This window comes from Phoca vitulina, unplaced genomic scaffold (assembly GCF_004348235.1).
Source record: "Phoca vitulina isolate PV1807 unplaced genomic scaffold, GSC_HSeal_1.0 scaffold138, whole genome shotgun sequence".
In the NCBI taxonomy this organism is placed as follows: domain Eukaryota; kingdom Metazoa; phylum Chordata; class Mammalia; order Carnivora; family Phocidae; genus Phoca; species Phoca vitulina.
Genome location: NW_022589841.1, coordinates 326,706 through 341,035, shown reverse-complemented (window position 1 = coordinate 341,035; position 14,330 = coordinate 326,706). Strand labels below are relative to the sequence as shown.

At 45.4% G+C, this 14,330-nt stretch overlaps 1 protein-coding gene across 6 annotated transcripts in view; it reads left to right on the top strand.

The window, feature by feature from the left end:
• LDLRAD4 (low density lipoprotein receptor class A domain containing 4) overlaps window positions 1–14,330 on the top strand; it is a 130,962-nt gene that overhangs the window by 107,982 nt on the left and 8,650 nt on the right. For all 6 annotated transcript variants that reach the window (XM_032399192.1, XM_032399190.1, XM_032399193.1 and 3 more), the window contains exon 2: window positions 1,527–1,681. In XM_032399192.1, the coding sequence (XP_032255083.1) occupies window positions 1,577–1,681 (105 nt within the window). In that variant the 5' untranslated portion in view covers window positions 1,527–1,576. The remainder of the gene's footprint in view (window positions 1–1,526; window positions 1,682–14,330) is intronic.

Below are 14,330 nucleotides of genomic sequence, written 5' to 3'. Positions count from 1 at the left end.
GCATGCCTTGTGTGTACGCATAGCAAGAGGGTGTGTGTGTGTGTGTGTGTGCATGTGCATGCCTTGTGTGTATGCATAGCAAGAGGGTGTGTGTGTGTGTGCATGTGCATGCCTTGTGTGTACGCATAGCAAGAGGGTGTGTGTGTGTGTGCATGTGCATGCCTTGTGTGTATGCCTAGCAAGAGGGTGTGTGTGGGGGGGTGTGTGCGTGTGCATGCCTTGTGTGTATGCATATCCACGTGCATGTGTTATTTACTCGAACACATGCATACATGTGTATATGTGTGCATGAATGCACTGTGCCCATGTGTGTTGCTGCACGCATGTGTGTGCATGCAGGTGTGTATGTGTGGGTGTGTGCATGTGTGTGTTGCAGGTTCCAGGCAGGGACACAATTGACAGAGCTCTCCCCTTTTCTCTTCCTCTTCATTAAACCCCATACCTCCCTACCTCACAACAAAGTTGTGTGCTGTCTTCCTCACCATCTTCCAGAGCCTCTCACCGTTTAAGTTGACACCCCTGCACAATCACTTCCTTTCACTGTGTGGGGAGACTGAGGAAACGGGTGGGCAACATTCAGCAAAGCCATGAGCTGTAAATTAGAAAGCAGGAAATGTGGGTTCTAGGGTTGACCTTGAGCAGTGAGCCTCTGCTTCCTCCCTGCAGATCTGAAGGGCTTGAATCACCCACCTCTCAGTGCCAACTCAATGTTCTAGAAGTAGCTCCACGGCGCCGTCCTAGAGCGTGACGCATGTGTTAATGGCAGTTCGGAAATCCTTCGTAATGATAGTGTCAGGAATGCAGTTTCTGACCGCTCGTAAAATATGGTGCCTGCAGGGTTGGAGACAGCGGAAATGTGTTTTCTAAATTACTTCCAAAGGCAAGGCCCTGAGTAAAGGAAGTTGGAGCTTTTTATCAACATATTTTCCCTTCGGTGTAGTGTGTGGATCCTTTGTGGATGTACTTTGGAAAATGTGACTCAACTCTAAAGATGGGTTTAACATTCCTGGGGAGATTACACTGGGAGGAGCAACTTCAGTTTTGCAAGACTTTCTTACCTCCGCTGGGGGCAGGGCCATCCTCCAGGGCCCGCCTGCCCAGGGGAAGGGGTAGCCTGTGTAGCCCTCAACCTGTGGCAGGCACACGGGGCCAGAACGGGGTCAGTTACAGCACAGCACCTCTAGAGGCCTTGTAGAGCCAGCAGAATACATTTTCCTAAGGCCCTACTCATTAAGCAATTTGCAAAGGCAAGTTTTGTCTGAGCACTGTGCATGGGCTGACCACCAGAGGTCTTCTGGAAAGAGCCCCATGCCAGGGGTTCTCTTTCTTCAGATGTTCTTCAACTTGCCTAAGTCTGGCAATGGCCTTGGGCAGCAGACCTGGGGAAAAATAGTTTCTCTTTCTTGAAGTCCTTGAGAGGACCAGGGGCTTGCCAGAAGCCCTGAGCACCTGGTAGTTGTGTTGCTCAGAGGGCTGGGATGGCACAAAGGGGCACATGGCTAACGGGCTTTCCCTTTCCATCACAGCGGAGCTGGAGTTTGCCCAGATCATCATTATCGTCGTGGTGGTCACGGTGATGGTCGTGGTCATCGTCTGCCTGCTAAATCACTACAAAGTCTCCACACGGTCCTTCATCAACCGCCCGAATCAGAGCAGAAGGCAGGAGGACGGGCTACAGCCGGTAAGTGTGGGCCTGAGCCTCTTGGTGCTGCCCAGGCCTCTGTCTCGGGCTCCAGAAGTGAGGCTTGGTGCCCACAAGGGCCACAAAGCAGGACACCCTCTTGAGTCAGCCCGCTGTGGCCCATCGGTATCGAAAACTCTATCGAAGGTTCCTATACTTCAAGAAAAGCCTGTGCATCATGAGCGTAAGGCTCAGTGAGTTCTCACAAACCGAAGACACCTGTGTCACCCCTACCCAGTCAGACAAGAGACGCGACCAGCCCCCAGAAGCCCACTTGGGCCTCCCTCCTAGCCATGCCGCTACAAGGTCGCCACTGCCTGGACCGCTGTCAGCACAGATTACTTGCACTTGCTTTTGAACAATATTTTTAACAAAAGAGTCCGCTGGTAGGTGCTCCTTTGTGTCAGGCTTCTTTCACTAAATCCCCCCATGCTGTTACATGGAGATGGTTTTTAAAAGCAGCCCTGGAGGTGTTGCGGTGACAGGAATGCACTTGTGCAGCCCCCCCCTGCATCCATGACAGGCTGCGGGGTTCGGCAGCACGGTGGGTGTGGGCGAGCTAGAAGGGCAGTGGGGGGGATAGCAGGAGCTCGGGGCCTCCTTAGGTGGATCAGGGTGAGTTGGGTTGTGTAGGGGGCTCACAAAACAGCCCATAGTAAGGCTCTTCATCGCACTCCTCTGGAAAATAAAACATGCTTTCAGTTAAACTGCTCTATGATCTGTACTTAGGGGACCAAAGGCCACTGGCACTTCCTGTTCTGAGCCCTTTTACAATCTGTGATTCTGGTGGCCTTAAGTGAGAGGCTTGGGAATGCGAGTTTCGGCAATTACAAATTCTTGGGTTTGGTGGTGGGCAAAAGAGGCAGAACTGCCTCGTGATACTTAGCCCCTCAGAGCATGTGTCAGGACCAGGGCGGTCTGGTAACTGGCTTCGGGAGGCCGTCACAGGTGTGGGGGTGCAGCTGTCCTGGCAGGTGTGGTGGAGTGGCTGCTGGGCCCAGGGCCCTGGGACCCCTAGGGAGGGCTGGGTCACACTTCATCAGGGCTGCAGAATTGCTCAGTGGCCCATTAGCTCTGCTGTCCGCATGGGCAACACTAAGGTTTGCTGGGTGCAGGCGGGGGGCGGGGAGAGGGAAGGGATGGGGCTGCTGGGAGCAGTCCTGAGAAAGAACCCCGTTCTCCTTCTTGCTTTCCCTCATCCTTGCAGTCCCCTACCTTTATCTCTCTGGGTCCCGGGTTGGGCACCTGAGCCTCCTCCAGCCCTGTTAACATGATTTTCATCACGCCACAGCAGTTTCCGTGTGGGCCCCGGGCCCTTGGTCGTCCCCGCAGTCTGGTACCCGAGGGGTCCAGGCTCACCGAACGCTGGCGTCTGGGCGCCTGTGGATTCCCCGCTGTTGTATAAGGACAGTTCTGTTACCTAAAGGAGAGAGCCAGTTCTTGCGAAGTTCTGAACACAGAATACACATAATTCCCCTGAGTTTAAAGAGAGAGGACAGAGAGAAAATCATATTCATAGCAACAGTTTCAGAACTGCGAAAGGATCAGCCATCACTGCTTTGCCTAAGCCTAATGCAAAGACCATAAGTGCTGACCCCCAGTCTTGGGGGAAAGAGGTAAAACCATCCTCACTCCTTGTCGTCAATAGGCAGCTCTCAAGTTTCCATGAAGTGCCTGCCATGAATTTACCCAAGTTCCCTGCCTTAGGCTTTCTGTTCCAATCCCCAGAGGATCTGGAGTCACTGCACACAGGGACTCAGACTGCTTTCTTATGTTTGGCCTGGGTCCCCACCTACCTCAGATTTCATTTGGGGATCACCTTGCTTCTACGTGACTCGCCTCGCATTGATGAGGTGGCTCCTTCCTCCACTCCTCAGTGCACACCTGGCCACGTCTGCTGTCACGCCTCCGTCCACTGTGGCCTAAGCACCGGCCCATGGGTCTGCTCCCCAGACTGGGAGCTCCATGACTCAGTCAGGTGATGGGACACATACACACACACAGTCACACACTTACCAGCAGGATAACAATTTTACAAAGGCAGAAAAGTGAAAATTTAAGTTTGTTTTTATGTAGAATGTGTCTTCTATTTCATTTGGGAATGGGTCTGTGTGGAGCCATCTTCCGGGGGGGGGGGCGGGGTGCTCGCCTGTGTCTCCCCTGCTCCAGGGGCTGCTGGGGAGCAGAGCCTCCATTTCTTGAAATTGAAACAGTAATTAGTAATTTTTGGATGTCTCTTCAGGGCAACACAGCAAATGAAGATAATCAATATCTAGTGATTATGTCCACAGAGGTCTTTATCCCACTATGTGCCTAATTTTGTTAATAAATGTCTGAAAGTTTTAGCTCTGAGAGCTGGACCGAGACGCAGGCTGCACACAGCTTGGGGTTTAATTCCTTTGCTGCTACTATACTACTTTTGTTTTCTTTGCGTGACCCAGTACTGAGTGCCGTTGCTTCTCAAAGCTTGAATTTTCCTTCTCAATAAAATGGGAATGGGGATATTGCACAGCTTAGCAATAGGCTCTGTTCAGTGTTTCACAAACTCAAGATGTATTTTTACACAGTGACTAGAGACGATTCAGGCCCAGACCGTAGCCCCATTTCATGACTAGGACAGCTGACCTGTGTATAATCCAAAGAGGGAAGAGAGAGGGTGAGAAAGAAACTTAACTTCTCTTCTAGACACAAATATGAATATAGCCAGCACTGTGGGCCACTTACAGTGTTCCTGGCTACCCAGGAGTGTGCTCCCAACCAGACTTCTTGCCTCCTTTTTGCCTACCTCTCCTCCCTAACGCCTTTCAAGAAATGCTGCTTCCCTTAGTACAGTACTAGGAGAGCAATTGATTAATTTACACTCATGGTTCCCCGATGGGGCGATTTTGCCCCCCTAGGGGACATTTGACAATGTTGGGAGACATTTTTAGTTGTTATAACTTGGGGATGCTACAGCGATGCTCTAAACACCCTGCAGTGCACAGGGCAGCCCCCACGACAAAAAAAAAAAAAAAACAACGATCTGACTCTAAATGTCAGTAGTGCCGAAGTGGAGAACCCCTGATCTCAGCAGGTGTTGAATGCCACCCTTTCTAGAGGCACTTCGCTGTTTGAAGAGGGGGCCTGTTAGTGTAAGTGGGTCTCTCATGACTGGCTCTGAGGCTTCAACAGAGTGAAGAGAACACTTCCCCACAGCATGGTGGAAAGTATTGGGGGTCCCTTGCATGATCAGAGGGTCCTGGCCTGAGACTCTGCCTCAGAATAGTTTCCCCCACCCGTTTCTGCCTTCTTTTGTTCATTCAGTCGTTCGCTGAGCAAAATAATGAAGAAACAGTGTGATGTTTCCTTGCCCCTGACCGTCCCTGCTACCATCAGCAACATCCAGCTGGCTAATTCTGTTTGGCATTTTAGCAGTCGTACTGGGACAGGCCAGGGGTCCCCAGTGGCCATTTGTGTAAACGGTAGGAGGGGTTTGGGATGGGGCATGAGGACTCAGAGTGAAAGTTTCAAGTTGCCCATCCAGGTGGCCCTCCCAACATCCCAAACTGACCGCCTGTGCCAACCAGCCTCCGCCCCTGAGGGGCGTAGATGGAACTTGACGTTGAGGATGGCCGGGCTCTTACTGACAGGGCCTGTTGCTGGTAGCCTCCCAGGTTCCCTGTGGTGTTGTGCATATTTGCGCTCCTTGGGGGAAAGGTGACTGGTGAAGCTGGGTGCACTTGTGGTTGCTGCTGTCCCTGTGGTTTCAGAGCCCCCCTGTCATCAGAGCACCTGAGGGGATCTGCTGCTGAAGCACCTGTCCGGACGTCAGCATCGAAATCCTGCCTTCCCTGGAGCCTGAGTGGCGGGGCTGCAGGAGCCAGCTAGCTGGCAGCTTGTGGGTGCAGGATGGCCCTGTCAGCCTCACCCTGGGTGAGCGTCTCATGGTTCTAAGCCTGTGCGCTGCTGAGAGACCCCCTCACTTCTGAGAGCCTTTTAGCCCATCTATTCTAGAACCACGTGAGGCCTGCTGCGCATGTTAGGAAAGATGTATTTATTTTAAACTTGTGTGAAAAGGGCTGTGCAATGCACAGGGCAGCCCCCACAACAAAAAAAGCGATCAGACCCTAAATGTAGTGCCAAAGTGGAGAACCCCTGATTTCAGCAGGTGAGACAGTAGTTGGGTTTTATTTTCAAGGAGGAGGTTGAACATGTAGATGTTCTGTTTTGACTGAGGAAACTTCACTGCCCTGATGTGAGCTGCCCCCTCTCCTCACTTAAGGGCTTTCCACTTGGACCAAAGGGAAGAGCAGAACTAAGGTTCATAAGATAGAGCCTTAATAGCTGTGAATATCCCTGGTTCTCAGGGACAGTCTTCTTCTGGAAAATGGTTGGTTGGACCAGTTGCCCCTTTGGGCCAAGTGTCAGGCTCACCCTGATTCCGGGAGGTTTGCTTTGTAAAGTCAAAGGTACCTTCCTCCATGACTCCACCACACACCTCCTTCCGCACATGGCCCCCCCTCCCAGGGACTCCCTCCCCAGCTCTAACAGTGTCTTTTGGAAGCACACACTTTCTGTGCCGGCTCCCTCTGGCGAAGGAAGCAATGGATGGCAATCTGCTTTGGCCTCGGCCAGTCAGCTTCCATCAGCACGGTATCTCTGAGACACCGGTCCATGGGAACCCAGGGACAGGACAGTCCTGGCCATGAATGTGGTGGAAGCCGCCATTTCTGGATGAAAATGAAAAATAGCAGCCTAGGCTTAAATTACAAGAAAAGTAAACGCTTAACTAATGGCAAAGAGCCGTGAGTGGCTTTGTGACAGAAACCTGTATGTATTCTTCCTGAGGTAGCCTCGGCTTATTTTTCAGAGCCTGGGTTTATGCGATTTCAGGGCTTTGAGACTGTCTAGATCTCTTTCCATCACCTTAGACTGCCAAGTAACAGGAAAACAATAAAGGGGCATAAATATTCCAGACACAGGCCTGAGAGGTATTTGCACACGTCACTGGAGCCTCTCTCACCAGGGCTCGCGGGGGGTGATGGGGGCACAAGCACCCTTCTCCGACAGCCTGTAGGGAACCCACCGGGACAGCCCAAGGTGCAGTGGACAGAGGAAAGAGGCGAGGTCCTCAGCCACTTACTGAGGAACAGCAGAGGGACAGAAACATTTGACTTAGTTTGAACTATATGAAATTGGGGCTCTTCAGCCATTCTGACCTATAAAAACAGCAATTTCAATTAAAAAATTAACAGAAGGAGGCCTGTCAAGCATTTCTTCCTTGCTAAGTGCTGCCGGGATTAAATCCCTTGTGAAAACACGGGTGCCTCGGCCTCCCCGAGGAGATGGACGGGGGAGGTGCAGGTGGGATGCTGGGAAGGACGCCGTTTGTTTTGTCTCCCATCTGTTGGGAGGGAGGACATGACTGCAGCGACGGGCTGTGTCAGTACAGAAATGTGGGTTCTGGAGCTGCAAAGTGTCCCGGGGTGCGGGAAGTCCACAGCCAAAGTCCCTTCCTGCAGATGCTGCAGCCTTGGCCTAAGGTGTGGCCAGGGCGTATGGCTTGCCCCACAGGGTGTTTTGACAAAACTTGATGGAGCGATAAACATTGGGAGATTTCACATAAAAACTAGAATTTACCTCTTCTCTTGAAAAGTCAGCATATCAGGCCACACTGGCCCCTAGTCTTGCCTGGCAGCCCCAAGATGGGGCCACTCTGAATGGACTAGTGCTCACCTTTTGACTGTGGACCCACCTTTCTATGGGGAACCCTCAGTTGTGGGTAGGGTGCCGTGGCCGTCTATTGCTTTGCACAGTGGTGGTTGTTTTTAGAGAAAATATATCCTGCACTCATGCCTCTATCACAAGGGTGAAAACAAAAGATAGACCAAGAGAGCCACTGGTTTCCAAAGAAATGGGAGAGAACGTCCTTATAGAAGCAGCTCAGGAATCCACCACACTGGGCTCAGAGCTCACGGTGCTTGCAAAGCCCACAGGCTGTATCCTGGGCCCAGTGAAGGGTGCGGGGAGTTGGGGTGTCACCACACACACAGCTCATTCCCACTCTGACTGGAGAGGTGGACTGCTGTGTACCTGCCTTTTCTCATTTCTACTAGGTTTAGAAAAGCATTTCGAAAAACATTTCTAAAATTATAGAAATGAACTATTTTAGTTAAGGTGCAAAAAAAAAAAGAACTAAAGAGCTTGATGGTGTAGTTATAATAGGCACGTCTCTAACGCCCCAGACTAAAGAGAAGAGAGCCACTGGCTTTATTCAGCATCAGACTGAGATGAAAGATGGCAGGGGACAGTTTCTCTGTGGGTGAGGCAGATTCTTGCTGCGCCGTAAGACCAGGGGTACTTGTTGTCAACTTTGTCCCAGAACAATTCATTATTTGATGAGCCTCTGAAACTACATTTCCTAACATCACAGGGATGGCAAGGGGCAGGTCAAACTGTTTCTCTCTGAATGAGTGAAGATGCAGTCCAGCCGCCAGACTGGTCATTTCAAAGGTTTTACACTTTGGTCTGTCTGAAGCATTAGAAGATAATTTTAACAGCTTCGGAATGAGGATGTCTCCCTTCAAGTAAGAGAAACAGGAGGTGAAGTTGCTAGCAAAAATTGGATAAGGTTGCTGGGACACACCATTACACAGCAGATTCTCATCTGAACAAAAGTAGAAAGGCCTTTTTAATAGCCAAGATTTGTCTTTAGAGCAATGTGAGTAGTGCAGATTGTCCGTCCACTGATGTTGCCAATGCTCAGAACAGTTTTGGAATTACCTTCAGAGCTTGCAGGTCATATTTTGGAGGTTTTTCAAGGGAAAAATATTTTTTTAGTATCTCAGTGATGGCAAATCTTCCTTTTTCTTATTTGTTCCCTGAGGATGGATTTGATTTTTGGTACCAGCCAAAATCCATTTAGAGCTAAATCTTACAAATGATGTGACTGATTAGGCTAAATGATCCAAGTTTGGTGCAAAACCAAGTGTGGCTCAATTAGTTAAGACTGATGTTGTCTGAGTTACAAACCGATGCTGTAGAGAAAGGGGAAAAACTCACAGCAAACCTGTGGCTTCCTCTGGGGAAGAGCTGGGATGGGAGAAGGTAGACAAAGAGAACCTGGTTTGTGGGTTAAAACTTTTTTGATAAGAATGTATTCATATGTTACTTTTGCAATTAAAAAACATCCTCTGCTCACATAAACTGATGATGAAGACAAGTCCAATAATGTTCTGAGCACCTATAGACTCCCAAGGTAACTCATCTGAGTTGAAGTATGGTTTGTATTATGACAAAAGCATCCTAAAATCAGATTTTTAAGTAAAATTGATGAAAATTTTAATAAAGTTTTAGTGATGTTTTAGATAGACCCTGGAGCATTAATAATCTAATGGTAAAGCCTGTTTTGTTTATTTTTAATTAGTCCTTAGAAATTGGTGTAAATTTGTTCTGGGGAAAGAAAAGTTCTCTAAATTATTCTCATTCTGTGGCCCTAGTTGAGTAGGCTCTCCAGGGCTATCAAAAGACGCCAAGGGAGGTAGCTGGGTTCGGGCTCTGTGTTAATCCCCTACCAGCTCTATGACCTTGGGAAAAGCACTGGCCCTGTCCCTAGGCTTAATCTCACAAAAGAGGAGGTGATTGTGCCTGCCTGGGCTGACAGCATGCAGTTCCACGTTTCTCTGTTGCCCTGAGCTTTCTAATTCCCAGGCTGGTTTGTCTCCAGATCTGATTGCTCACTCCTCCCCCAGCACCAAGCACAGGAGGGGCACCTTCGTGGTTCCTTTTCTGCTTGCTCCTCAGAGCCTATAGACCTCCCTGATCCCATTGCATTGTTCTGGAAATATAGAGGATTCCCTTTTCCTCCCAACGGATCTTCCTGGATGATTTGTCTTTCTCTTAAGGGATGTGCCCTAGATTGAGTAGAGTTGGGAAGGACATTTTAAGTCTTGAGAGTAAGTCTGATGGTGGATTCCTGAAGAGGAATAAAGGGGGAAGTGCTGGAGAAAACAGTCACTGATACCTGGAGGTCTCGCCTTTGCATCTAAGCTGTTACTGCCATCTAGGGTGGAAAGACAGTAATACTAAAGCATTTGGATGGTGAGAGACTGTGTGAGGAAAAGGAAGAAATGAAAGAAAATATGTTTTACCAGATGGTAAAGGTGTTGCTGAATATCCAAAGATGAGTTTTACCTGTGCTTTGAAGTTCTCGCCCTGACGTGGAGAGAAAATAGAGTTCCATATATTTGATGCCATACAATACATTTATTCACTGGGAGGTACCTTTGAAGGGTAGAAGACAAAATATCCAGCAACAGCCTTGCTTTACCACAAACTGGCTATCACTTCCAATGAGCAGTGTACCTTCTTTGGGCTCACCTTTCTCCCATCTAAAATGAGGGATAATTGGCTTTTAGATCAGAGGCCTTCAGATTGTTTTTGACCCTGAAGAACAGTAAAAAACACATTTTACATCATAATCCACAATACTCATTTACACAACTAAGGCAGAAGTTTTGCAAAACAATACTTACAGACAATGTACTCAGTCATTATCTGTTCTGTTTCAGTTTTTTGGAATGCTGGTTGTGACCCATTTAAATCGATTTTCCAGTTCTCTAAGAGGCTGCAACTCACAGTTTGAAAAACACCATATTAGGTGTTTACAGTCTCGCAGAGATCTGGTTGTTTACAGTCCTCAAATATGCTTCCTGTGGTCCTCTGTCTATGGAAAGGAGAGTTGAACTGAGAGCATAAAACAGAGAAGATTCAGGGCATGGGAGTGGCCTTACACATGGATACAGTGCACGTGGATGCAAGGCTTCAGCTGCAGGTCACAGCAGAAGCCCCAGTAAATCATGGTCATATATTACTCTCTTTTAATGCTATAAATGTTGTATACTTTAGATGGAAGAAGATCCAAAAGATACAGAAATAAAAAAGATTATAAGAGAGTACTATGAACAAGTCAAAATGGACAGATTCCTAGAAACACACCCTACTAAGGTTGACTCATAAAGAAATAGAAAATCTGAATAGATCTGTAAGTAGTAAGGAGATTGAATCAATATTCAAAAACCTCACAACAAAGAAAATAACCTAGACCAGATGCCTTCATTGTGAATTCTACCAAACATTTAAAGAAGAATTAATCCAATCCTTCTCAAACTCTTCCAAAAAATTTGAAGAGGGAACACTTTCTAACTCATTCTGTGAGGCTAGCATTTCCCGCAACCCAGACAAAGACACAACAGTAAAAGAAAACCAGTATCCCTTTGAATAGTGATATAAAAATCCTCAACAAAATACTTCAAACCGAATTCGGTAGCATACTAAAAGGATTATACACTATGACCAAATGAGGTTTATTTCTCTCATGCAAGGATGGTTCTACATATGAAAATCAATCTACTGTTCATTAATGTTCATAAAAACTAAATGATCATCTCATTGATGCAGAGAAAGAATTTGAAATTATTTAGTACTTTTTCATGATTAAAAACATTCAAGAATCCAGAATAGAATGAAACTACCTCAACATAATAAAAGGCCATTTATGAAAAGCCCATAGCTAACATATGCAGTGGTGAAGGACTGAAAACTTTTCCTCTAAGATCAGGAACAAGACAAGGATGCATGCTTTTACCATTTCTATTTCAACATAGTATTTATTGGAAGTTTTGGCCAGAGCAACTTGGCAAGAAGAAGAAATAAAAGGCATTCCAATTAGAAAGGAAAAATTAAAATTATCTCTGTTCAGAGATGACATGATCTTATATATAGAAAACCGTAAAGATTCCAACAAACAAACAAAAACCTGCTGGAACTAATAAACAGATTGATCAAAGTTGCAGGATACAAAAATCAGTTGCATTTTTTACACTAACAGTGAACAATCTGAACAGAAAATTAAGAAATCAGTTCAATTTACAAGTAACATCAAAAAGAAGAAAATACTTAGGAAGAAACTTAACCGAGGAGGTGAAAGATGTATACACTGAAAACTATACGACGTTGCTGAAAGAATTTAGACACAAATAAATGGAAAGACATTTATGTTCATGGATTGGAAGACTTGATATTCTTAAAATGTCAATACTACCCAACGCAATCTACAGATTCAGTGTAATTACTGTGAAAATCCCAATTATGGTTTTTTGCAGAAAAAGAAAAGTCCATCCTAAAATGCATATGCCATCTCCAGGGAGATAGTGGCCCCCACTGTAGCCAAAATAATATTGAAGAGGAATAACAAAGTTGGAAGTCTCATACTTCTTGATTTCAAAACTTACTGCAAAGCTACAGTAACAGAACAGTGTGGTGCTGGCATAAAGACAGACATAGAGTCCAATGGAATAGAATAGGGAGCCCAGAAATAAACTCTCACCTATATGGTCAAGTGATTTTTGACAAGGATGCCAAGACCATTTAAGGAGAAAGGACAGTGTTTGCAAAAATGGTGTTGGGAAAACTGGATGTCCACATGCAAAATAATGACATTGAACCATATCATCTAATACCATATACAAAAAATTAACTCAGCATGGTCCAAAAACCTAAACGTAAGAGCTAAAGCTATAAAACTCTTAAAGACAACAATGGGGAAAAACTTCATAAACTTGAGCTTGGCAATGATTTTTTGGATATGACACCAAAAGCACAGGCAACAAAAGAAAAAAATAGATAAATAGAATTCAGAAATTAAAAAGATGTCCAGAGAGTGAAAAGGCAACTCCCAAAATGGGAGAAAATATTTGCAAATCATATATCTGATAAGGGATTAATATCCAGAATATATTAAGAACTCCTACAATTCAACAACAAAATACTAGACAACCCAATTTTTTTTTTTTAAAGATTTTATTTATTTATTTGACAGAGAGAGAGACAGCTAGAGAGGGAACACAAGCAGGGAGAGTGGGAGAGGGAGAAGCAGGCTTCCTGCCGAGCAGGGAGCCCGATGCGGGGCTCGATCCAGCACCCAGGGATCATGACCCGAGCCGAAGGCAGACGCTTAATGACTGAGCCACCCAGGCGCCCCTAGACAACCCAAGTTAAAAATAGGCAAAGGACTTGAATAGACATTTCTCCAGAGAAGATACACAAATGGCCAATAAGCACATGAGAAAAGCTCAGTATCACTAATTGTGATGGTTAATTTTATGTGTCGACTTAACTGGGCTAAGCAATGCTAAGATAAGTAATAGAACATTATTTTTGGATGTGTCTGTGAGAGTAATTCTGGAAGAAATGAACATCTGACTCAGCTGACTGAGAAAAGAAAATCTGCCCTCCCCAGTGTGAGCTGGCATCATACAATCCTTGGAGGGCTTGAATAGAACAAAAAGGTGGAGGAAGGGTAGATTTTCTCTCTTTCTTCTTGAGCTGGGGGGTACATCTTCTGCCCTTGGATATCAGAACTCATGGTTCTCGGGCCTTTGGACACCAACACTTATATTTGTGCACCCTCCCCCACCCCACAGCTTCTCAGGCCATCAGACTCAGACTGGAATTATACCACGAGCTTTCCTGTTCTCCATCTTGCATATGGAAGGAGACTTCTCTGTCCCTATAACCATATAAGCCAATTCCTATAATATCCTATTATATATTTATCCTATTATATATATAATAGGATATACATTAAATTAAATTATATATATTAAATATATATGTATATTGTGTGTATGTGTGTGTGTGTGTATATATATATATAGTTATATATATATAGTTATATAGTTATATATATATATAACAATGTTCCCTATTGGTTTTGTTTCTCTGGAAAACCTTGACTTAATACACTAATCATACACAAATCAAAACCAAAATGAGACACCACATCACACCCATTAGGATGGCTGTTATCAGGAAAACCCAGGAAATAATGAATGTTGGTGAAGATGTGAAGAAATTGGAACCCTGTGCATTGCTGATGGGAATGTAAAATGGTACTGCTGCTAGGAAAACAGTATGGTTGGTTCCTCAAAAAATTAACCATAGAATTACCATATGATCCAGCAATTCCACTTGTGGTTTTAGACCCAAAATAATTAAAAGCAAAGATTCAAAGAGTTATTTATAAACCCCTGTTTATAGCGGCTTTATTCACAATAGCCAAAAGGTGGAAACAACCAAAATATCCATCAATGGATGAATGAATAAACAAAAAGTGACATATATCTACAATGGAAATTAGCCTTAAAAAGGAAGGGAATAGACACATGCTACAACATTGGTGAACCTTAAAGATATTATGCTAAGTGAAAACAGGATACAATATTGTATCTGTCCACAAAAGGGCAAATGTTGTATGATTCCAGTTATAAGAGGTACCTAGAATAGTCAAATTCATAGAGACAGAGAGTAGAATGGTGGTTGCCAGCAGGTCGGGGGGGCAAGGAATGGGAAGTTAGTGGTTAATGAGGCCAGTATTTCGATTTGAGAAGATGGAAAGGTTCTGGGAGATGGATGGTTGTGATAGTTGCACAACAATATGAATGTACTTAATGCCATAGAACACACTTTTAAATGATTAAGATGGCAAATTTCGTGTTATATACATTTTGCCACAATAAAAAAAATACAAAGAAGACAAGTTGGTTTTGATTTCTCACTCACCACCCACCCCCTAAAATGGACCAGATGGTCAGATTTAAAGGGAAAAAAT